This window comes from Bombina bombina, chromosome 4, assembly GCF_027579735.1.
Source record: "Bombina bombina isolate aBomBom1 chromosome 4, aBomBom1.pri, whole genome shotgun sequence".
NCBI lineage: Eukaryota > Metazoa > Chordata > Amphibia > Anura > Bombinatoridae > Bombina > Bombina bombina.
Genome location: NC_069502.1, coordinates 676,105,496 through 676,128,807, shown reverse-complemented (window position 1 = coordinate 676,128,807; position 23,312 = coordinate 676,105,496). Strand labels below are relative to the sequence as shown.

Here is a 23,312-nt window from a genome sequence, read left to right as displayed (position 1 = left end):
GGTCTGAGCAACTATTTCCAGGTGAATCATACAGTTTCTCTCAGCACTCTTGAGGACTCCAACTATCACTTTGGGGCCACATATGTTGGAACAAAGCAGCTGAGCCCATCAGAGGCATTTCCTGTTTTGGTTGGGGATCTGGATAATAGTGGCAGCCTAAACGCACAGATCATTCATCAGCTCACAAATCACATACGGTCAAAGATTGCTTTGCAGACACAACAATCCAAATTTGTAAATTGGCAGATGGACACAGAATTCAGGGGCAAGGATTTCACAGCTGCAGTTACACTAGGAAACCCAGACATAGTAGTTGGATCTGGAATCGTATTTGCTCATTATCTTCAGAGCATTACTCCAAGCCTGGCACTCGGTGGGGAACTGGTATATCACCGAAGACCTGGAGAGGAAGGAACGGTTATGTCCTTAGCTGGTCGATACACAGCTCCAAACTGGACTGCAAAACTAACTGTCGGACAGGCTGGTGCACATGCTACCTACTACCATAAAGCCAACAAACAGCTGCAAGTGGGAGTAGAGTTTAAAGCCAGTGCTCTACTGCAGGATACAAGCGCCTCTTTTGGTTATCAGCTGGACATTCCTGAAGTTCACCTGCTTTTTAAAGGATCTGTGGATAGTAACTGGGTTGTTGGTGCCACACTAGAGAAGAAACTTCCACCTCTCCCCCTCACACTTGCTATGGGAGCATTCCTTAATCACAAGAAAAATAAGTTCCAGTGTGGCTTTGGTTTGACCATTGGTTAAAATAACCTCTCAGAATAGCCATTGGCCTCATATTTCCACACAGAGTTGTGGTCTCTTTCTCTGCCTATTGACTGCCCACTCCAAGTATCCTGACTTGCTCTTTCTCCCTCATCTCCTGCCATGCTACATTTTTAAACTTAATTGTATCTTAAGGGGGAGAGAAAGCGACAGGATAGGAATACAAAATATGACATCCCTGTCAAAAGAAGACATATTACATCTCTTTGGGCCTATATTTATATCTCCACATTACCATAATCTTGATTTAGTGTGTGTGGGGGTCATTGTTACTGCTTCCATTTGTCATCCATGTTCCTTTTTCTGTCTTTTTTTTTCTTTTTTTTTCTCTCTCTTCATTGTCACATGCTATGTTTGCTTGTTTCTAACCTAGGATCTATAGGTGTTTCAAGTCTTGTTTTATGAGCCATGAAAACAACAAGATAAAGACCCCTACCATTTTCTCTGTCATATGTACTGGGTCTCCTATCTTCCCCATTCTTTTTAAGTCATCATTCAGGTACATAGGAGGGTGAAGAGGTCATATTTAGAAGTCCTTATTCTATAATCTTCTTGAACCTGTTTCCTCACTGACCTTGTGCTCCTGCTGAGGTGGCCCATGTCCCCTCTTCAGGAGCATAGATGTAAATCATGTTTATAAGTTATAAAAACATTGATCTTTTAGTAAAAAAAAAAAAAAGAAATTCCGAAGTGGAGTACCATAAATAAAAGTGGCTTCTACAAAGGGTTCTGACTGGATTGTTGCTAGGTAATTGCATTTAATGGCAAACTTCTTGTCTGGTTCTGAGCTAATTAATACAATATTCAGCAGCACCAGACAAACTGTGCAGTAAGCAGTGGTTTCCACAAGATGTCAGTGTGTTCTAAAAACACCATACTTTACATTGAAGAAAAAAAAAAACACGGAGCTGTAAACCTCACAGATAAGCACCGCAGCAAAGATTTACTTGTCAATGTCACATGAAAGTAGTATTAAACCTTTTCAGAAAGTATGAAACTGGTCTAAAAGGTTTACAAAACCATTTAGTGTGTAATTTGTCTTTGTCTCATTATAATTTTCAAAAAGTATGGAACTTGTCTAAAGTTTTACAACATTTTAGTGTTTAATTGGGGAAAAGAGCCTTCTAGATAATTCTGTTAAATATATACTAAAAGTTGATTCACATATTCCAATCCATTAGAATGTCAATGCAAAGTGCTTTGCATGGCTTTGTGTGAAGTTTTGAAATTAGAACCCAGTCGGTTTAAAAACGCATACAAACCCATTTATCCCAAGGTGTTAAAAAAATCAATGTTCAATATCCTGTATGAAGACAATCCATAAGAAATTATGTTTCCTGCAGCTTTTTTCAGGGTCTTGGGACTTTACAAATTCTGCACCTTGGCCCTTTTTTAAAAACCCGTTATATAAAATTTTGAGTGGCATTTGTTTCTTAGCGGTTTACTTTTTTAAGTTAAAAACATAACTCAAATCACATGTTTAAATTATTAAACTCATACAGAAAATAAAAAGAATACCCAGGTGGTTAATTTATTATTGTAACAAAGTGTATGGACATTTTAACTTGTTTATGGGTTTATTCTAAAATGTAGGGAAAATTATTTTTAAATTGTTGGTTGCATGCTTGACATGTTCTGGTATTGATAACAGTTAAGTGGAGAAAAAAGAAGCTATATCCTGTGAAAATTCTTCGAAGAACAAATTTAAAAAAAAAAAAAAACTGAACTTTTTTAAAAAAAAATTTTTTAATTTATTGCTGCCTTTTGATTATATTAGTATTAATTTGTTCTACCCATAAACATTTAATTATGGTAAACAACCATAATTTTGCAAAGCAGTTAATTTTTTACATGCCCCCTTTCTGTACCCATGACTATAACAACATGAACTTGGAGGAAACACACAATTTAAATAAAAAAAGTAGGACTACACCCCATATCTAGAACCAATCCTTGCACAGAATGGAATGTGACCTTCTAGTCCAAACATCCTCAAACTTGACCCTCCAGAGGTTTTGGATCTACATTTCCCATGATGCTCACCTAGCATATCAGCTGGCTGAGCATCATGGGAAATGTATTTACAAAACCTCTGGAGGGCCAAGTCAGTTTAATTTAGTTGCGATTGGTGGAAAAGAGTTTTATAGCCTCTCTTAATTAGGAGAGGAGGTCCTGGGGCATATAGCTAGTAGGGATGGGCAAATGTTTCTAATAATTAAAATTTGTAAACGAATTTTAATACATTTGTTTGTTCGAATCGAATTTCGAATGTTTATATAACATTCTAACATCCTAACATTCTATTTTCGCATTTTCGTTTTTTGAATTTTTCAATAAAATTCGAAAATATTCGTTCGGATAATAGAATGTTTAGCTATGTATTCATTCAATTTCGAAATGTAATACTCAAAATCGAATGTGACATTCAAATTCGAAATAGTATTTCTAGTCTACAACTGTGTTTAATAAATGTAAAATTCAAATGTTACATTCGAATGTCACATTCAAATTTGAAATAGTATTTCTAGTCTAATACTGTGTTTTAAATGTAATATTCGAATGTGACATTCAAATTCGAAATAGTATTTCTAGTCTAATACTGTGTTTTATAAATGTAATATTCAAATTTGAAAGTGATATTCGATTCAAATGTGACATTCGAATTCAAAATAGTGTTTCTAGTCTACAATTGTGTTTTATAAATGTAATATTCAAATTCAAATGTGACATTCGAATTTGAATGTGACATTCGAATTCGAATGTGACATTCGAAAACTGTAAATAACATTCGAATATTGAATTTTTAAGAATATTCGTTCTTATCAACATTCTATTTTGTAAATTGAATTTCTACAATAGCAATCGTTCTAACATTCGAATTCAAATATAAACACATTCGCCCATCCCTAATAGCTAGCTGAAATCAATTACACATAGAGTGGTGAAAAGTATGCCGAGGTAATATTTAAGTTTAATGAGTTATGGTGGGATTGGAAGTTGTTTTTTTAAGATATCAGTAATATTTTTTATTTGTTTTTTAGCTACCAAAATAATAAATAATTGTCTGGAAGTTTAAAATTTACATTGGAGTTTATGTAATGGTGTTTAAAATCAAAACAATATTCTATTCTATAGTTCTTCTTTTTAGGAAGTAGCATTATATATCAGCGTCAGAAATGAAAAACTACATATCAAAAAGCATAAATAGGGGCCAATTTTTTATCTATCTCTTGGGACTCCTGCTACTACATTTTTTTCTATTTCACTACCAAGGGCTGTGAGGAGCCCGATGCTACTGGTCCCAGAGTTAAGGTAGAGCTCTATACTGTGCCCTGGAGCCGCTTGCTGTGGAGGATTATTTAAAGGGAACAACGGAGAAGCTGACGTCACGTCTGGTCACGTCCGGTAGAAGTCCCGTACCCGCGCTGTAGTTGAACCGAAGAAGAGGTGAGTTTGACGGTCGCGCTTAACTGCGTGGCTGTCCCTCTATCTGGATTCAGGTTTCTTGCCCACCTGGGAGGACACAGGAACCTCAAGCTTGCACCGACAGGAGTACCAGGGGAAGGGCCAACACTACCTCGCGTAAGTACGGGTGAAGCCCGAGACGTGACAATTTAATCTATCTCACATATGATTATTTGTGACCGCCGTGTCAAGTATTTTGAGTGACAGCTTACTTTTCTTATTGTCCACACTGGTCATTGACTTTATGAGGCTCTTACATTTATGTTCCATACACACAGTGTGATACTGTTCATCTCCTATATTTATTATTCCTCACCCTTTCTGTTTGTTAATGGAACATATTACTGGCTCTTTGGAATATAATTATTTATTCACTTAAGCTCTACCATTAATAACCACACAGTGTTAAAGGCTTTTTTCAATCAATATATATCTAAAAATTTATAGCAGGCAAATATATTTTTTGAACTACTCTGGAATGGAGTTAATAACGGATAAGCAGTTCTACTCGCTATGTACGGATGATGATTGGGACTTGGATGACTGTGAACTGGAAGATTTGTCTAAAGTATGTATCAAAAATGCAAAACTGGGTGATTTGTTTGCAATGCTGGAGGACTATAAATTAAAAGAACTTAGACTTCGCATGGATAATTGGACTTTCACCAGATACATTAATAAAGGCATGATACCACGGGGACTAAGATTACAGAAGTTTCCTACCTTTGATACTGACGATAAGGACTTTATCACTGAATGGAATGACATCTTGACGGAGTGCTCTATTAGACTCATGGGACTACTAATTAAACATAAGACACAGTTAATTCAAAAATATAAAGATGACATTTGTGCATTACAAGCAGAAATGTGTAAATATAAAGAAGACACAAGATATGAAAAGTTTGATACCATTCTCCATGAGACTATTGAAGCCACTAAACAAAACATTATGAATACTAAATTTTCTAAATATCAAAGAGATAGTAAAGACTATGCAAACAAGACAGTATATGTCTGGCGTAGGAAGTTTAGAAAGGCAGTACAGTTCAACCCTAAAAGTTCAAATCAAATACAGGAAAATGGTACCAGTCAAGTAATAAATGATACCAATTCCTCAGGTAAATCTTTATATAAGAAAAATAGACGCAATAGAAAAAAAGTAAGTTTTGCTGCAGATAGACAGGAATTTACAGATGAGGAAAGCTCTGCATCAGGGACAGATTTCTCTGCCTCAGAAGGAAGTTCAGCTTCTGATTGGGAAATCAGATCCACTGAGTCCACAGCTAGCCAGAGTGTAGGTACTCATGAAAATTTAAATACCCAGACAATAGATATGCAGCCTGGTGGTTCAGGATTAGGAGCTAAACCTAAATCAAAAGATAACATGGAGGTTTTTCAGGAAGGACAGGATGCTTCAAAAGGAGGGGGACAGCAGACAATTTTAAAGGAATAGAAAGGTACAGAAAAGAAACAAGTAAGGTACCCACAGAGAGAAGGCAAAAACAATCGGAAATATGTTTAAATACAGTGATTAATATATCCTCTTATAGTTTGAACGAGACCGAATGTAAAGTTTTAAGTTATGGGTTAAATTTTTGCCCTTCCAAAGATTTTGTTCTGTTTCAAACTATTTTGGATATCAACAAATTTGTTAGGTCCTTAACCCTCAAGAAGCACTTTTATAAACAACAAATTGATACACCAACAGAGAGAGAACAGGAACAGACTACTGATAGTTGGAAAATCAATGACCTCAACTTTCAAGATCTCTGCACTCGCAGGGACCTTGAACAACTTCTAAATGAGGATTCCAACTCCCCTGAAAGTGAACAACCTAAAGATAAACACATAGGTTTTAAGTGTAAATCAAATTTTTATCCATTACAATCCAGAGGTAAACAACTTGAGCTTTTTCAAAAAAGAGTGGTAGAGGATTTAACTCACTTAAACACCAATAAAACTAGGGGCAGAAAACACAATAATCTAACTAACTAAAAAAGAGAGAGATGCACTTGCATCCCTTGAAAGAAATGAGAGTATTATCATCAAGCGAGCTGATAAAGGCAGTAGCGTTGTAGTTTGTGATAGATCCTGGTATGTGGCGGAGGCCAAAAGACAATTAGAAGACCCCAATGTATATTTAAAAAGGTCAGCTATAATCCTTGTATTGATTTTCAAAAGCAATTATTTAAACTCCTTAATGAAGGTAAAATAAATGGATTTATTGATGCATCTACATTTGATTATCTGTATGTTGAATTTCCCAGAACGGCTGTGTTTTATCATCTACCCAAGACACATAAAGGCCTAGATAATATTAAAGGCAGACCTATTGTTTCAGGCAATGGCTCCCTGTTGGAGCATGCGTCAGAATGGGTGGATGATATACTACAGCCGCTCGTTCTCTCTCTGACAAGTTACGTCAGAGATACTATGCACATAATTAATATTTTCAATGACTGTGATTGGAAAGAAAGCTACAGCTGGCTTACAATAGATGCTGTATCGCTTTATTCATCGATTCCTCACTCTATTGGTCTACAAGCCATTGAATATTATTTAGACAAAGACACTAAATTGGAAAATACCTTTAAGAAATATATACTGAAGGTTATAGAATTTTTATTAGAACACAACAGCGTCACATTTGAAAATGATCACTACATTCAAAAACAAGGGACTGCGATGGGGGCGAAATTTGCGCCCTCATACGCAAACCTAGTTATGGGTTGGCTTGAAGAAACATACATATACAGTGATAATAATCCCTTTCGTGAGTATTTGATTTATTACAAGAGATTTATAGACCATCTCGTCTTAATATGGGAAGCAGATGAGAATAAAGCAAATGAATTTCTGAATTATCTTAATAGCAATCAGATGGGGTTAACTTTCACAAAGGAGTGGAACAAAACCAAAATTAATTTTTTGGATATTACACTCCTTGGTGAAACCCAATACAATTGTGTAAACACTACTTTATACCGTAAACCTATTGCTGGTAATGCATTACTTTATGCAACCAGTAGTCATCCAAAACATGTCTTTAAAGGCATCATTAAAGGACAAATGATGCGGGTAAAATGCAATTGTTCGAAAAATACTGATTACATTAAAGAAAGTAATGAATTGGCTGATCGTCTCATTAATAGAGGCTATCATAAAATGGAGGTTCTTAAGATTAAGAAAGAAGTTGATGGATACAAGAGAGAAGATCTACTACGAAACAAAAAAGAAAGAAAAAATGATGACAGACCTACATTCATTACTAAATATTCTAACCAGTACAATGACATTTGTAGCATTGTTAATAAGTATCTTCCGATCCTTTATGGAGATGAAACATTAAAAGGAATTATTGGTGATGGCTGTAGATCTGTCTATACTAAAAATAATACTTTAGCTAACACTCTCTCCCCTAGTATGTTAAGGAACACACAAACACATACTAACTGTAGCTCATGGTTACAACATAATGGAAGCTTTAAATGCGGTAGCAACCGCTGTAAAGCATGTGAATACCATAATGTAACAGACACATTCACGTCATATGTGACGGGAGAATCTTTCAAAATACAGGGCTGCTCTACTTATGTTGTATATCTTGCAGAATGTAAACTGTGTAGGGGTCAATACGTAGGACTCACTACTCGTGATGTGAGAACACGCATCAGAGAACATCTAGGGGACATTAGAAATAAAGTCCCCTGCTCTGAATTGAGTAGACACTTTATAGAAGTACATGATCAATCAGTAAGATCTTTCAGTTGGAATATAATTGAGGCTATTAAGACCCCAGTGAGAGGAGGTGATAGGTCCCAAATTTTGGGAAGACAAGAAGTCTACTGGATGTTCAAGCTCAAGACCCAGATCCCATATGGATTTAATTCGGAGTTTGACCTTATTAATTTTTGGAGTTAAACACAAGACATATGTATAAATGTGTTTATCTATATACATGAAGTTTAATCTATGAGAAAACTACTTGTTCATTGTGGCTACATATTCCCTTCGTAAACCATCTTATACTGTTTATTTATAGTCTATATAATTATCCATGAACTGTTTGTGTATAATTTCCCCTGGTTTCAACTTCATTGTTGTTTTTCTGTAACTGATTTTAAAGGATAATATATTGTTCAATATGACAGTATCTCTTAAACTAAATTTAACAAAGTGTTATGTATTCTTAAGAGACACTAGAAATACTTTAACTGTCTTTAGTCTCCTTTAAGCCCCTGTTTTCAGATCACGTTATATATTTGGGCTGTTATAGCCCAGTGGTTAGGTCCACTGCCCATGAACACACAGGTTGCTGGTTCGAACCTGGTCTATATGACTAAAATATATCCTTAAATATGTATATTGGTTGATAAATTTTATACATAATGGATCATTGTAAATTTCGTATATTATTATCTAAAATGAGAGCTTTATATGTATGTATATCAAAACCACCATTGTACAAAATTTCACATGTTCTTCAATGTTTTTTATGTCTGCACAACATGCTCTTGTAACAGATAACTAATGACGGTTACATGTAGCAGCTAACATCAATGCTCTCCGTTATACTTATAACATTGTTGTTCTTTGCTTGCTAGAATACAGCTGAATTAGCTTGATTAATTAAGTAATTGATTATACATGTATATAAAGACCTTAGAATGTTTGTCTGCTACAGTCTATGATTACGGCACCAGCTAGCCGAAACGCGTAAGACTGATCTACACATTCTTCTCTTAAGTCTTTTAGACACTTTTTTTCGCTGTTTTTTTTTAATTTGATTCAATAAAGCCTGTTTTTTTATCTATCTCTTGGGACTCCTGCTACTACATTTTTTTCTATTTCACTACCAAGGGCTGTGAGGAGCCCGATGCTACTGGTCCCAGAGTTAAGGTAGAGCTCTATACTGTGCCCTGGAGCCGCTTGCTGTGGAGGATTATTTAAAGGGAACAACGGAGAAGCTGACGTCACGTCTGGTCACGTCCGGTAGAAGTCCCGTACCCGCGCTGTAGTTGAACCGAAGAAGAGGTGAGTTTGACGGTCGCGCTTAACTGCGTGGCTGTCCCTCTATCTGGTTTCTTGCCCACCTGGGAGGACACAGGAACCTCAAGCCTGCACCGACAGGAGTACCAGGGGAAAGGCCAACACTACCTCGCGTAAGTACGGGTGAAGCCCGAGACGTGACAATTTAATCTATCTCACATATGATTATTTGTGACCGCCGTGTCAAGTATTTTGAGTGACAGCTTACTTTCCTTATTGTCCACACTGGTCATTGACTTTATGAGGCTCTTACATTTATGTTCCATACACACAGTGTGATACTGTTCATCTCCCAATTTAACAATGCCTGGCAGACAGGATATGCTGCAGCGTATCATGTCCGCCAGACATCGCTGAATGCGGACAGCATACACTGTCGGCATTCAGCATTTCACAAGCTGTAGAGGCGGCGTATGAGTTAAGGAGCAGCGGTCTTAAGACCGCTGCTTCTTAACTCCTGTTTCCGGTGAGCCTGAAGGCTCGCGCGGAAACAGGGAAATTTGACCCATTCGGACCATCATAAATCGGCCCCACTGACTAATGTATTTTTTTAAAAAGCTTGATCCATGGTGATCATTGCTATTGAGCGGGTTTATGTTTATGGATAGAATTAATCAAAAGTCTGTGTCAACAGTATAATAACAGTATAAAAAGAACATTTAATAAGCATGTTTTTTTTTTTGTTTTTTTTATTAGCTAACAGTTCAACTATGGCTGCAACTACACCTGTGTTATCTGATCCAAATTTGTATAGACATAGAGGAGCCTGCTTCCCTACTGCACTGATTACACCAGAATATATTGATTCATTAGAGGACTTTAAAATTAGGGTCAGTGATGTGTTTTTGGCTACATATCCAAAATCAGGTGGGTATAATACTCATTTATAATTTAGATGCTTTCCTATTTTGTTTTATATACCTGTATCACTCATTTATATTTAAATTGTAAGGAAAAGGGGAAAAAAATATTTTGGAAACGATTTATTATAGTGCGAGCGGACATCGATAAATGCTGACAGCATACGCTGTCAGCATTTATCATTGCACAAGCATTTCACTAGAAATGCTTGTGCAATGCTGCCCCCTGTACATTCGCGGCCAATCGGCCACTAGCAGGGGATGTCAATCAACCCGATCATATGCGATTGCTGTCCGCCTCCTCAGAGGTAGTGGATGAGTTAAGGAGCAGCGGTCTTAAGACCGCTGCTTCCTAACTCCTGTTTCCGGTGAGCCTGAAGGTTCGCGCGGAAACAGCTGCATACAGCTCCATATGTATGTTAAAATTAAGTTGCACACTTTGTAAAGTAGCTAAAGCTTTAAAATTACAGAATGTGCCACATGACATAGATCACCTTTATAGAGTAAAATAAAACCACTAAATGGTTACTCACATGCACCGCAGCACTGAGCACTCTAATGTGCTGAATTGAGCAGACTGAGCACTCACAATAGCTCAGCTCACTGAATCCCTGTCACAGAAAAATGCAGCTCTCTTATGCTTGGTAACAAACTGAGGCCTAGATTTGGAGTTTGGCGGTAGCCGTGAAAACCAGCGTTAGAGGCTCCTAACGCTGGTTTTAGGCTACCTCCGGTATTTGGAGTCACTCAAAAAAGGGTCTAACGCTCACTTTTCAGCCGCGACTTTTCCATACCGCAGATCCCCTTACGTCAATTGCGTATCCTATCTTTTCAAAGGGATTTTTATAACTCCGGTATTTAGAGTCGTGGCTGAAGTGATCGTTAGAAATCTAACGACAAAACTCCAGCCCCAGAAAAAAGTCAGTAGTTAAGAGCTTCCTGGGCTAACGCCGGTTCATAAAGCTCTTACCTACTGTACTCTAAAGTACACTAACACCCATAAACTACCTATGTACCCCTAAACCGAGGCCCCCCCACATCGCCGCCACTCGATTAAATTTTTTTAACCCCTAATCTGCCGACCACCACCTACGTTATACTTATGTACCCCTAATCTGCTGCCCCTAACACCGCCGACCCCTATATTATATTTATTAACCCCTAACCTGCCCCCCACAACGTCGCAGCCAGCTACCTACAATAATTAACCCCTAATCTGCCGACCGCAAAGCGCCGCCACCTACATTATAGCTATGTACCCCTAATCTGCTGCCCCTAACACCGCCGACCCCTATATTATATTTATTAACCCCTAATCTGGCCCCCTCAACGTCGCCTCCACCTGCCTACACTTATTAACCCTTAATCTGCTGAGCGGACCGCACCGCTATTATTATAAAGTTATTAACCCCTAATCCACCTCACTAACCCTATAATAAATAGTATTAACCCCTAATCTGCCCTCCCTAACATCGCCGACACCTAACTTCAATTATTAACCCCTAATCTGCCGACTGGAGCTCACCGCTATTCTAATAAATGTATTAACCCCTAAAGCTAAGTCTAACCCTAACACTAACACCCCCCCTAAGTTAAATATAATTTTAATCTAACGAAATTCATTAACTCTTATTAAATAAATTATTCCTATTTAAAGCTAAATACTTACCTGTAAAATAAATCCTAATATAGCTACAATATAAATTATAATTATATTATAGCTATTTTAGGATTAATATTTATTTTACAGGTAACTTTGTATTTATTTTAACCAGGTACAATAGCTATTAAATAGTTAAGAACTATTTAATAGCTAAAATAGTTAAAATAATTACACATTTACTTGTAAAATAAATCCTAACCTAAGTTACAATTAAACCTAACACTACATTATCAATAAATTAATTAAATAAAATACCTACAATTACCTACAATTAAACCTAACACTACACTATCAATAAATTAATTAAATACAATACCTACAAATAACTACAATGAAATAAACTAACTAAAGTACAAAAAATAAAAAGAACTAAGTTACAAAAAAATAAAAAAATATTTACAAACATAAGAAAAATATTACAACAATTTTAAACTAATTAAACCTACTCTAAGCCCCCTAATAAAATAACAAAGCCCCCCAAAATAAAAAAATGCCCTACCCTATTCTAGATTACTAAAGTTCAAAGCTCTTTTACCTTACCAGCCCTGAACAGGGCCCTTTGCGGGGCATGCCCCAAGAAGTTCAGCTCTTTTGCCTGTAAAAAAAACATACAATACCCCCCCCAACATTACAACCCACCACCCACATACCCCTAATCTAACCCAAACCCCCCTTAAATAAACCTAACACTAAGCCCCTGAAGATCTCCCTACCTTGTCTTCACCTCACCGGGTTCAGCGATCGGTCCAGAAGAGGGTCCGAAGTCTTGATCCAAGCGGAGCAAGAAGAGGTCCTCCATCCGGTAGAAGTCTTCATCCAAGCGGGGCAGAAGAGGTCTTCCATCCGATTGAAGTCTTCATCCAAGCGGGATCTTCTATCGTCATCCATCCGGAGCGGAGCGGCAGGATCCTGAAGACCTCCGACGCGGAACATCCATCCTGGCCGACGACTGAACGACGAATGACGGTTCCTTTAAATGACGTCATCCAAGATGGCGTCCCTCGAATTCCGATTGGCTGATAGGATTCTATCAGCCAATCGGAATTCGAGGGACGCCATCTTGGATGACGTAATTTAAAGGAACCGTCGTTCAGTCGTCGGCCAGGATGGATGTTCCGCGTCGGAGGTCTTCAGGATCCTGCCGCTCCGCTCCGGATGGATGACGATAGAAGATCCCGCTTGGATGAAGACTTCAATCGGATGGAAGACCTCTTCTGCCCCGCTTGGATGAAGACTTCTACCGGATGGAGGACCTCTTCTTGCTCCGCTTGGATCAAGACTTCGGACCCTCTTCTGGACCGATCGCTGAACCCGGTGAGGTGAAGACAAGGTAGGGAGATCTTCAGGGGCTTAGTGTTAGGTTTTTTTTAAGGGGGGTTTGGGTTAGATTAGGGGTATGTGGGTGGTGGGTTGTAATGTTGGGGGGGGGGTATTGTATGTTTTTTTTTACAGGCAAAAGAGCTGAACTTCTTGGGGCATGCCCCGCAAAGGGCCCTGTTCAGGGCTGGTAAGGTAAAAGAGCTTTGAACTTTAGTAATCTAGAATAGGGTAGGGCATTTTTTATTTTGGGGGGCTTTGTTATTTTATTAGGGGGCTTAGAGTAGGTGTAATTAGTTTAAAATTGTTGTAATATTTTTCTTATGTTGGTAAATATTTTTTTATTTTTTGTAACTTAGTTCTTTTTTATTTTTTGTACTTTAGTTAGTTTATTTCATTGTAGTTATTTGTAGGTATTGTATTTAATTAATTTATTTGTAGTGTTAGGTTTAATTGTAGGTAATTGTAGGTATTTTATTTAATTAATTTATTGATAGTGTAGTGTTAGGTTTAATTGTAACTTAGGTTAGGATTTATTTTACAGGTAAATTTGTAATTATTTTAACTATTTTAGCTATTAAATAGTTCTTAACTATTTAATAGCTATTGTACCTGGTTAAAATAAATACAAAGTTACCTGTAAAATAAATATTAATCCTAAAATAGCTATAATATAATTATAATTTATATTGTAGCTATATTAGGATTTATTTTACAGGTAAGTATTTAGCTTTAAATAGGAATAATTTATTTAATAAGAGTTAATGAATTTCGTTAGATTAAAATTATATTTAACTTAGGGGGGTGTTAGTGTTAGGGCTAGACTTAGCTTTAGGGGTTAATACATTTATTAGAATAGCGGTGAGCTCCAGTCGGCAGATTAGGGGTTAATAATTGAAGTTAGGTGTCGGCGATGTTAGGGAGGGCAGATTAGGGGTTAATACTATTTATTATAGGGTTAGTGAGGCGGATTAGGGGTTAATAACTTTATAATAATAGCGGTGCGGTCCGCTCGGCAGATTAGGGGTTAATAAGTGTAGGCAGGTGGAGGCGACGTTGTGGGGGGCAGATTAGGGGTTAATAAATATAATATAGGGGTCGGCGATGTTAGGGCAGCAGATTAGGGGTACATAGGGATAATGTAAGTAGCGGCGGTTTACGGAGAGGCAGATTAGGGGTTAATAATAATATGCAGGGGTCAGTGATAGAGGGGGCGGCAGATTAGGGGTTAATAAGTGTAAGGTTAGGGGTGTTTAGACTCGGGGTACATGTTAGAGTGTTAGGTGCAGACGTGGGAAGTGTTTCCCCATACCAAACAATGGGGCTGCGTTAGGAGCTAAACGCGGCTTTTTTGCAGGTGTTAGGTTTTTTTTCAGCTCAAACAGCCCCATTGTTTCCTATGGGGGAATCGTGCACGAGCACGTTTTTGAGGCTGGCCGCTTGCGTAAGCAACTCTGGTATCGAGAGTTGAAGTTGCGTTAAATATGCTCTACGCTCCTTTTTTGGAGCCTAACGCAGCCTTTATGTGGACTCTCAATACCAGAGTTATTTTTATGGTGCGGCCAGAAAAAAGCCAGCGTTAGCTTTTCGGGTCGTTACCGACAAAACTCTAAATTTAGCCGTGAGGCTCTTAATAGATTGCTAATATGTGCACAGAAAACAATTGGCTGGCTTCTGCTAATTTGTATACCAGGACTCCAAAATGTTGTATAACAAATTTTTATTAAAATATAATTAAAAGGCAACAGGCTATAAAAACATTATGAAATGCATTTCTCAGCTAACATTGATATTTAATCAGGCATAAAAACACTTACAAACTGGAGTCTATTTAAAAAAATATTGCAACCAATCAAATACAGTCTCTTTGAATGGCATCATATAATATTTATTAATTGCATCTTACTCACCCTTAAATTTGAAGTTATATATTATTCACCAGAAAAACACAATATTAGAAGTAGCTCCCATCACTTTATATGGGGCTAATAATATATTGTTTGCAAAAGCATTATACAGTGTGTGACTAACTCATCTGTGTCTGTCATAGTATTGTGGTTATTCTCTATATTCTAAAGTTGTAGCTATAATATTTCTTGCTAAAGGTTTTAGTTGGCTTGGCCAAAATTTAGTTACAGTCAAGTATGTAGAAAATGGCTGCTAGAGAAACAACAGGGCACTCAGCCACCTCTTCCTTATTATCATCAATATCTAGCAGTAATAGTACAGAGCTAATGCACCCCAGCAGCATTAGTGGCCAGATGCACAGCCCACCCCTACAGAAAACATCATCTTTGAGGCAGCCAAACAAGAATAAAGGTTATTAGAGTGCCACTCCTGCACCAACTAACAGTGCCATCAACAATTCAGCACCACACGATAGTCCTGACCCACAGTCTTCATGTGGCAAACAGCTTGCTATAATTTTGTCCTGTCACTCCTCTTCAGCTCTGAGTGCCTGTCTGCCCATGTTTGCTGCTGCTCCAACCTATAACCATTTTAGATAACACTCTGGCATCTATTTATCAAGCCATCAACCGCAAATACGCTGGAATTCTGCAGCATATTTGTGGCAAGCCTGATTCGCCTTAGTTATCAAACCCTACAAACCGGCAAAAGCAGAATTTGGTGACGTAACATGCGATCTGCCATACTCAGTCCGACACAGATCGATGCTTACGTCACTCCAGATGTTCCGAACGCAAGTTCGGCACAATCTGACTACTTTTGCTAGTTATCAAATGTCTACCAGGTACTCTCGGCACTTTTCCGGCCAAGCGTATTTGGTTTTCAATCCGCCGCCCTGGAGGCGGCGGATGCCATAGGTATCAATGGGGGTCTGAAAGCAGCGAAAGCTTATGTTCACTGCTGCCCGATATAGATGGCGTCCCTTCAATTCCGATTGGCTGATAGAATTCTATCAGCCAATCGGAATAAAGGAAGGAAAAATCTTATTGGTTGATGCAATCAGCCAATAGGATTGAACTTCAATCCTATTGGCTGATTCAATCAGCCAATAGAATGCAAGCTCAATCCTATTGGTTGATTGCATCAACCAATATGATTTTTCCTACCTTAATTCCGATTGGCTGATAGAATTCTATCAGCTAATCGGAAATTGAAGGGACGCCATCTTGGATGACATCACTTAAAGGAGCTAGTGAAGAGGAAGGTGCTGCTGCAGTGATCATCCGCCAGGCACAGGAAGCAGAGCGGATCAAACCATGTGTGAACAGGGGGAATGGTGTGGAGCCAACTTAATCACTTAAAGGAACCTTCATTCGTCGAGTAGTCGTCGGCCAGGAAGGATGCTCCGTGTCGGATGTCTTGAAGATGGAGCCGCTCTGCGCCGGATGGATGAAGATAGAAGATGCCGTCTGGATGAAGACTTCTGCCCGTCTGGAGGACCTCTTCTGCCCGGCTTGGATAAAGACTTCTGCCATCTGGAGGACCACTTCGCCTGGCTTCATTGAGGACTTCGACCCGGTTGGGTGAAGACTTCTCAAGGTAGGGTGATCTTCAAGGGGTTAGTGTTAGTTTTTTTTTAAGGGGGGATTGGTGGGTTTTAGAGTAGGGTTGGGTGTGTGGGTGGTGGGTTTTAATGTTAGGGGGTATTGTACTTTTTTACAGGTAATAGAGCTGATTACTTTGGGGCAATGCCCCGCAAAAGACCCTTTTAAGGGCTATTTGTAATTTAGCATAGGGTAGGGCTTTTTATTATTTTGGGGGGCTTTTTTATTTTATTAGGGGGATTAGATTAGGTGTAATTAGTTTAAAAAACCTGTAATTATTTTATTATTTTCTGTAATTTACTGGGTTTTTTTTCGTACTTTAGATAATTGTATTTAATTGTAGTTAATTTAGGGAATTAATTTAATTATAGTGTAGTTTTAGGTGTAATTGTAACTTAGGTTAGGTTTTATTTTACAGGTAAATTTTATTTTAGCTAGGTAGTTGTTAAATAGTTAATAACTATTTAATAACTATTCTACCTAGTTAAAATAAATACAAACTTGCCTGTAAAATAAAAAGAAATCCTAAACTAGCTACAATGTAACTATATAGGGTTTATTTTATAGGTAAGTAATTAGTTTTAAATAGGAATAATTTAGTTAATTATAGTAATTTTATTTAGATTTATTTAAAATATATTTAAGTTAGGGGTTGTTAGGGTTAGACTTAGACTTAGGTTTAGGGGTTAATAAATTTAATATAGTAGCGGCGGTGTAGGGGGGCAGATTAGGAATTAATAATTATAATGTAGGTGGCTGTGGGCTCTGGGAGTGACAGTTTAGGGGTTAATAATTGTTTTTAGTTGCGGTGGGCTCCGTGAGCGGCGGTTTAGGGGTTAATACATTTATTAGAGTTTTGGTGGGCTCCGGGAGCGGCGGTTTAGGGGTTAAACAATTTATTTAGTTGTGGTGGGCTCTGGGAGCGGCGGTTTAAGGTGTAAACAGTATAGTATAGTGTGGGTGTTTAGTGACAGGGTACCAAGAAGGCTGTTAAAAAGCCGAAGAGCAGCTAGATCGATGACTGTTAGTTAACAAAAGTCCGCTGCTCATCGCACCGTACTTGGTGCGCAGCTTTTTGACAGCTTTGTTGATAATTATGGAGAACGTATTCAGGTCCGCGGCAGCGATGTTAGGTGAGCATATTGGTGCCGTTGAATGCAAGAAAGTCGACGCTTTGATAAATAGATGCCTCTGACCTATCTGTCGCTGCGGTGATGTGTACCACCATGTGCTGCTGCTCTGGGAGTCCACCTGCTCATATCTGCTGGGGCTCAAACTTGTAAGTATCTTATATACAGTAATAGTCTGGTGCTCTTTCCAGGGAATATGATCCACACCTTGCTATGTTCCACTATGTCCTGCTGCTCCTCTGGTACTCTGGGTACCAGTCTACCCAATTTTGCTGCTAATTTTAGAATGAATGTTCTGATGTTTGCGACGGATTCTAGTCTGCATATCAAGTAAGAAATTAAAAATATATGTTCTTGTATCATTCACAGGTACTGTATGGACTCAGCAAATTCTCAGCTTAATTTACAGTGAGGAACACAGAAATGAGTCTAGCAATCTTTTTACCAGTGATAGAGTACCATGGATTGAATTTAACATTAAAAATATAGATTTTGAGAGCAGTCCTTCTCCCAGACTTTTTGCTACACATTTACCATATTCACTCGTTCCAAAGGACCTTAGAAATAAAATTGGCAAGGTAAGTAATGAAATATAAATATTGATACAAAAGTGTAAGTGACTAGTGAGAAACAAGCAAAAGATGTAGAAAACTTTATGGGATTAATACTGTTATTGTCAATACTAGAGTAAGGTGTGTATCTCAAAAATGTTGCTATTGTCATTCATATAATATATAACACCATAGCAGAAAAAGGTTGTTCAAATTCAATAAAACTATTCTTGAATGTACAAAAAGCGTGAGTTTTAAAAACTGATAAAACATTGTGGCTTAGATTACAAGTGGAGCACAATTTAGCGCTTGCGATCTCACCATGTTAGCTTGAGTATAGCTCCAGGAGTTTTGCACTGGTATTACAAATTGAAAGTATCAAGTTTGCGTTCAGGTGCAATCAAGAGTGGTAAATATCGCGACCTGATTTTAAATGTGATCCTGTTTGTTTATTGACATCATTGCTATAGGGGTATAAAAAGATGCTTTTACTGTTTACATGTTGACTGTATTGCTTGTGAATGCTAGGAAGGTCTTAGAGCAGGAGGGTTGGGTGGTAATTCAGAGAGAGAAAGAGATTTAGAGAGTGTGTTTGTGAGACAGAGAGATAGATGGAGTGAGTGTACGAGTGTTGCTGAGTATGTTTTTTTCTTTTTTTTATGTATTACAACCTTTAGTGATAATATACATATTATATTTATTAACACATGCACATATTAAATAGACACATAGGGGCCTATTTATTAATGTTCGAGCGGACATGATCTGATATTGCGGATCATGTCTGCTGCACATCGATAAATGGCGACAGCATATGCTCTCAGGATTTATCATTGCACCAGCAGTTCTTGTGAACTGCTGGTGCAATGCCGCCCCATGCAGAGGGGGTGTCAATCAACCCGATCGTATTCGATCGGGTTGATTTCTGGCGATGTCTGTCCGCCGACTCAGAGCAGGCGGACAGGTTATGGAGCAGTGGTCTTTAGACCACTGCTTCATAACTTCTGTTTCCGGCGAGCCTGAAGGCTCGCTGGAAACACAGGGCATCAAGCTTTATACGGAGCTTGATAAATATGCCCCATAGCATAAGGGCCTACATTACATACACACACACTCCATAACCCCTTCCCTTTAACGCTTTAAACTTCCCCTATATCTTTTCCTCAACTACATTCCCTATTCCTACTGTTTCTTTATGTATTCCCAGACCTTTATTTGTTTACAGTTCTCTTCATTTCATTTTTAGATCATTCCTATAGTGAGATCTGTTAGTTTGTCCGGGTTGTCTTGTTTGGCTGTGTGTTTTTATTTCCCTTAACCCTTTATCCCTCCCCTCATAAACCCATTTACAATGTTTATATAATGAACAGAGATCGGCTATGTAGACTGGGGTCAGACCCCACAGGTGTCATTGGGAGGAGATGTTGAGAGAAAGAATCTCTGAGGTGGCGGTCCTTAGTGTCCTATAAGCCATTGACACCAGGGAGAAGCGCCAAATGCCTTCTAGTAAGGACAAAACAAAGCAATATTATAAATTTAGACATAATAAAATCTCTATATGCGTTATTGACATCATTACATCTCATATAGAAGTTACAGGTCGAAAAAATTATACATGTCACAATTTGACTCGCATTTGTAACACTATAAGAAACATTACACAATTAAGACATATCATGCTTTTTATATTTTAAAAATATATATATATATATATGTTGAAATATCACAATAAGATTAAAAATTAAAGTTATTATACTGTGTAAGTGTATTTTATTATTATTATTCTTTATTTATAAAGCGCCGACAGATGGCGCTCTACAAATAACCGATAATAATAATAATAATAATTCTGCAGCGCTGCCCATGGGTACAAGGATAACAGTACAGTGGAGAAACAATACGATAAGACACAACATTTTACAGACAAATACAGGGGGAATTGAGGGCCCTATTCCCGTGGGAACTTACAATCTAGACGGGTAGGAGGATGGGAAACAGGAGGTGGGCACTGCAGAGGTGAGAATGATATTAGTGAGGAGATAGAGGGGAACTGTTAGTTAAGTGAAGTTAGTTTGTTGATAAGTTGGGTGATAAGCTTCCATGAACAGAAAGGTCTTTAGGGAACGTTTAAAGGAGGAGAGGTTAGAGGCAAGTCTGACATCTCGAGGAAGTGCGTTCCAGAGGGTTGGTGCCGCACGAGAGAAGTCCTGTAGTCTAGAATGAGAGGAGGTGATGGTAGAGGACGCAAGAAGCAGGTTGTTGTTGGATCTTAGGGGACGGGCAGGAGTATATTTGTTGATCTGTGAGGACAGGTAGGGTGGGGCAGCATTGGTGAGGGCTTTGTAGGTCAGGGTGAGAATTTTGAATTTAACTCTGTTATGAATGCGGAGCCAGTGAAGGGACTCACAGAGAGGTGCAGCAGAAACAGAGCGTTGAGAGAGGTGTATATCTGTCTTTTTAGTTAAATAATAAATCTTATTTTGATAAATATAAATGTATAAATATAAATGTTGTTTCATTATCCAAATAAACTTTAATGAAATTTGATCATCACATTTGCGGAATGTGAAACTTTTTATCATCCTGAATATAACTTCAGGGTGTGTTTTAAATTATTAATACTTTTTTGATGGGTGCAGGTTCATTATTCGAAGTGAAAACTATTTTTCAAATCGCTAAATGGCGCTATTAGGAAAATGTATTGATCGCGAATGAACAAACCTGTTTTATCATACTTACTTTTCTAAACATATCTGCAATTCTTCAAAATTTAAAATTTAAATCCATTTTTGATAGGTTTTTTTTAATAATTTAAAATAGTGTTTTGAAATTAAAATAAAAATAAAAATGAATTGGATAAAGCTGGCCCCTCACTTAGGGAGAAGACTGTAACCCATACTACTGAATTACATGCCCCTTCTGCTGCACCAATATCTTCTCCCTTTACTTTACATTCCCCTTCTGCTGCACCAATATCTTCTCCCTTTACATTACATTCCCCTTCTTTGTCATCTCCCTTGACTGACCAAGACACTCCTCACCTTCAGTCCTGGAGGCTTCCATCATGAGACAGCTGGAAGAAACATTGGAGACTTCAGGGAGGACAATAGAGCCTTCCATGAATGTGAGGAGCTTAGTGTAAGCTGTTACACAACTAACTCAAGCTGTAAGGGAGTACCAGTTGCAAAAGAGACAACAGGCAGCACAGGGTCCCTCTGTACCATCCACCACCCCTGCACCTTCTTCTCTACCTCCTCCACCCTCTTCTCATTCTGGCACTCCATGTCCTCCTACACCTGATACACGTACACCTAGTCCTCCTGCTCCTCCTCCCATCCTCCACCTCCATCACCAATGAGGACATGACAGAGGAGTCAGCCACCTAAAGAGGCACCTTTCATGAGGAAGTAATTTTTTTAAAAAAAAATTGAAATTGAAATAAAAAACCCTATTGTAGTGTGTGTGTGCTTATGTAATAGACTCACACCTGTGGAACATGCTCAACATATAATCTGCTTCTATGGTACCATAATAGAGGGAGATTGCTTACAGAGTATGTTCTAAAAGTGAGATTCTAGAGCATCATGAAATGCATCTTAATAGGTTTTTATTTATTTATTACGTGTTTGAAATGTAAATAAAAACCCCTATTGCAGTGTAGGATTATGAAATAGACTCACACCTGTCGAGCATTATCAACACTCAATTTGCTTCTATAGTACCAGGATCATGGAGGTAGATTGTTTGCAGAGTATTTTCTACAAGTGAGACTCTAGTGCATCATGAAATGCATCACAGTAGGGGTTTTTGATTTTAACAATGAGCTTACATGTGATGTGCAGAATGTTACTCCCCTATTATAATCAATAATTAAAAGGAAATTAAAGTTTAACTCAAGGAGGCCCATTTATCAAGCGCTGTATGGAGCTTGTGGGCCCGTGTTTCTGGCGAGTCTTCAGACTCGCCAGAAACAGCAGTTATGAAGCAGCGGTCCAAAAACTGCTGCTCCATAACCCTGTCCGCCTGCTCTGAGCAGGCGGTAGGAATCGCCACAATTCAACCCGATCGAGTACGATCGGGTTGATTGACACCTCCCTGCTGGCCCACGAGTCTGCAGGGGGCGGCGTTGCACCTGCAGCTCTTGTGAGCTGCTGGTGCAATGCTGAATACGGAGAGCGTATTGCTCTCTGCATTCAGCGAGGTCTTGCGGACCTGATCCGCACTGTCGGATCAGGTCCGCAAGACATTTGATAAATAGGCCTCATACAGTTTAATTTACAAAACAAAAAGTATTTGGATAGACCCACTAAACTGATTTTGCAAACAATTTGTTTAAAAAATGAGTCCAATAGTAAATACAAAATAAGCCTAATTATTTTAGCAATACTTTATTTGTTCATCATGGAACATGACTTAAAAACACATTTGTTAGCACACAGAAATGTGACAATATTATGTTATATTTTATAAATAATGGAATAGTCTAAACAAATATTTGTTTCACAAATAGTATGAAATAGTTTTAAACAATACAATGGTTAAAATGTCAAATATAACAATGCCAGAATTTTCCATTAGCCCACTTTCATATTGTCATTGAACCCATAAAGGTAATTATCATGCAGAAATCTGGCTTTTGCTTGCTTAGGTTTCATATTTGAATTATTTAGGCACTTTGGATCTTGGTAATGGTTGCCTTGATGTGCACCTTTTTGCCTTATGTGTTTCTGTCAGAGTTTTCCATAAGCCCACTTTCATATTAGCATTGAACCCATAAAGGTCATAATCATACAGATATAAGGCATTTGCTTGCTTGGATTAAATGTATCCTGTTTATTATAATGTGTTAATGTTTTATATTTGTGTTTTAATTTGTTAATTATAATTTAATTAATCTATTTTAATGTCCCTTTCATTATTTTATGTATGGGTCAATTGCTGAATTGTGTTTTATATGTGTATAATGTTTTTATTTTATT

The 23,312-nt window shown here is 37.9% G+C and overlaps 2 protein-coding genes across 5 annotated transcripts in view; both read left to right on the top strand.

The window, feature by feature from the left end:
* Positions 1 to 1,489, top strand: part of LOC128656705 (mitochondrial import receptor subunit TOM40 homolog) — a 1,764-nt gene extending 275 nt beyond the window's left edge. Inside the window, exon 1 of the mRNA XM_053710803.1 lies at positions 1 to 1,489. This exon is cut by the window's left edge and continues 275 nt beyond it. Within this exon, the coding sequence (XP_053566778.1) occupies positions 1 to 765 (765 nt within the window). The 3' untranslated portion in view covers positions 766 to 1,489.
* Positions 1 to 23,312, top strand: part of LOC128656706 (amine sulfotransferase) — a 116,708-nt gene that overhangs the window by 43,339 nt on the left and 50,057 nt on the right. For 2 of the 4 annotated variants that reach the window (XM_053710807.1, XM_053710805.1), the window contains exons 2-3: positions 9,997 to 10,167; positions 18,152 to 18,360. In XM_053710807.1, coding sequence (XP_053566782.1) covers positions 10,011 to 10,167; positions 18,152 to 18,360 — 366 coding nt within the window. In that variant the 5' untranslated portion in view covers positions 9,997 to 10,010. The other 2 variants (XM_053710804.1, XM_053710806.1) reach the window with 2 other exon arrangements.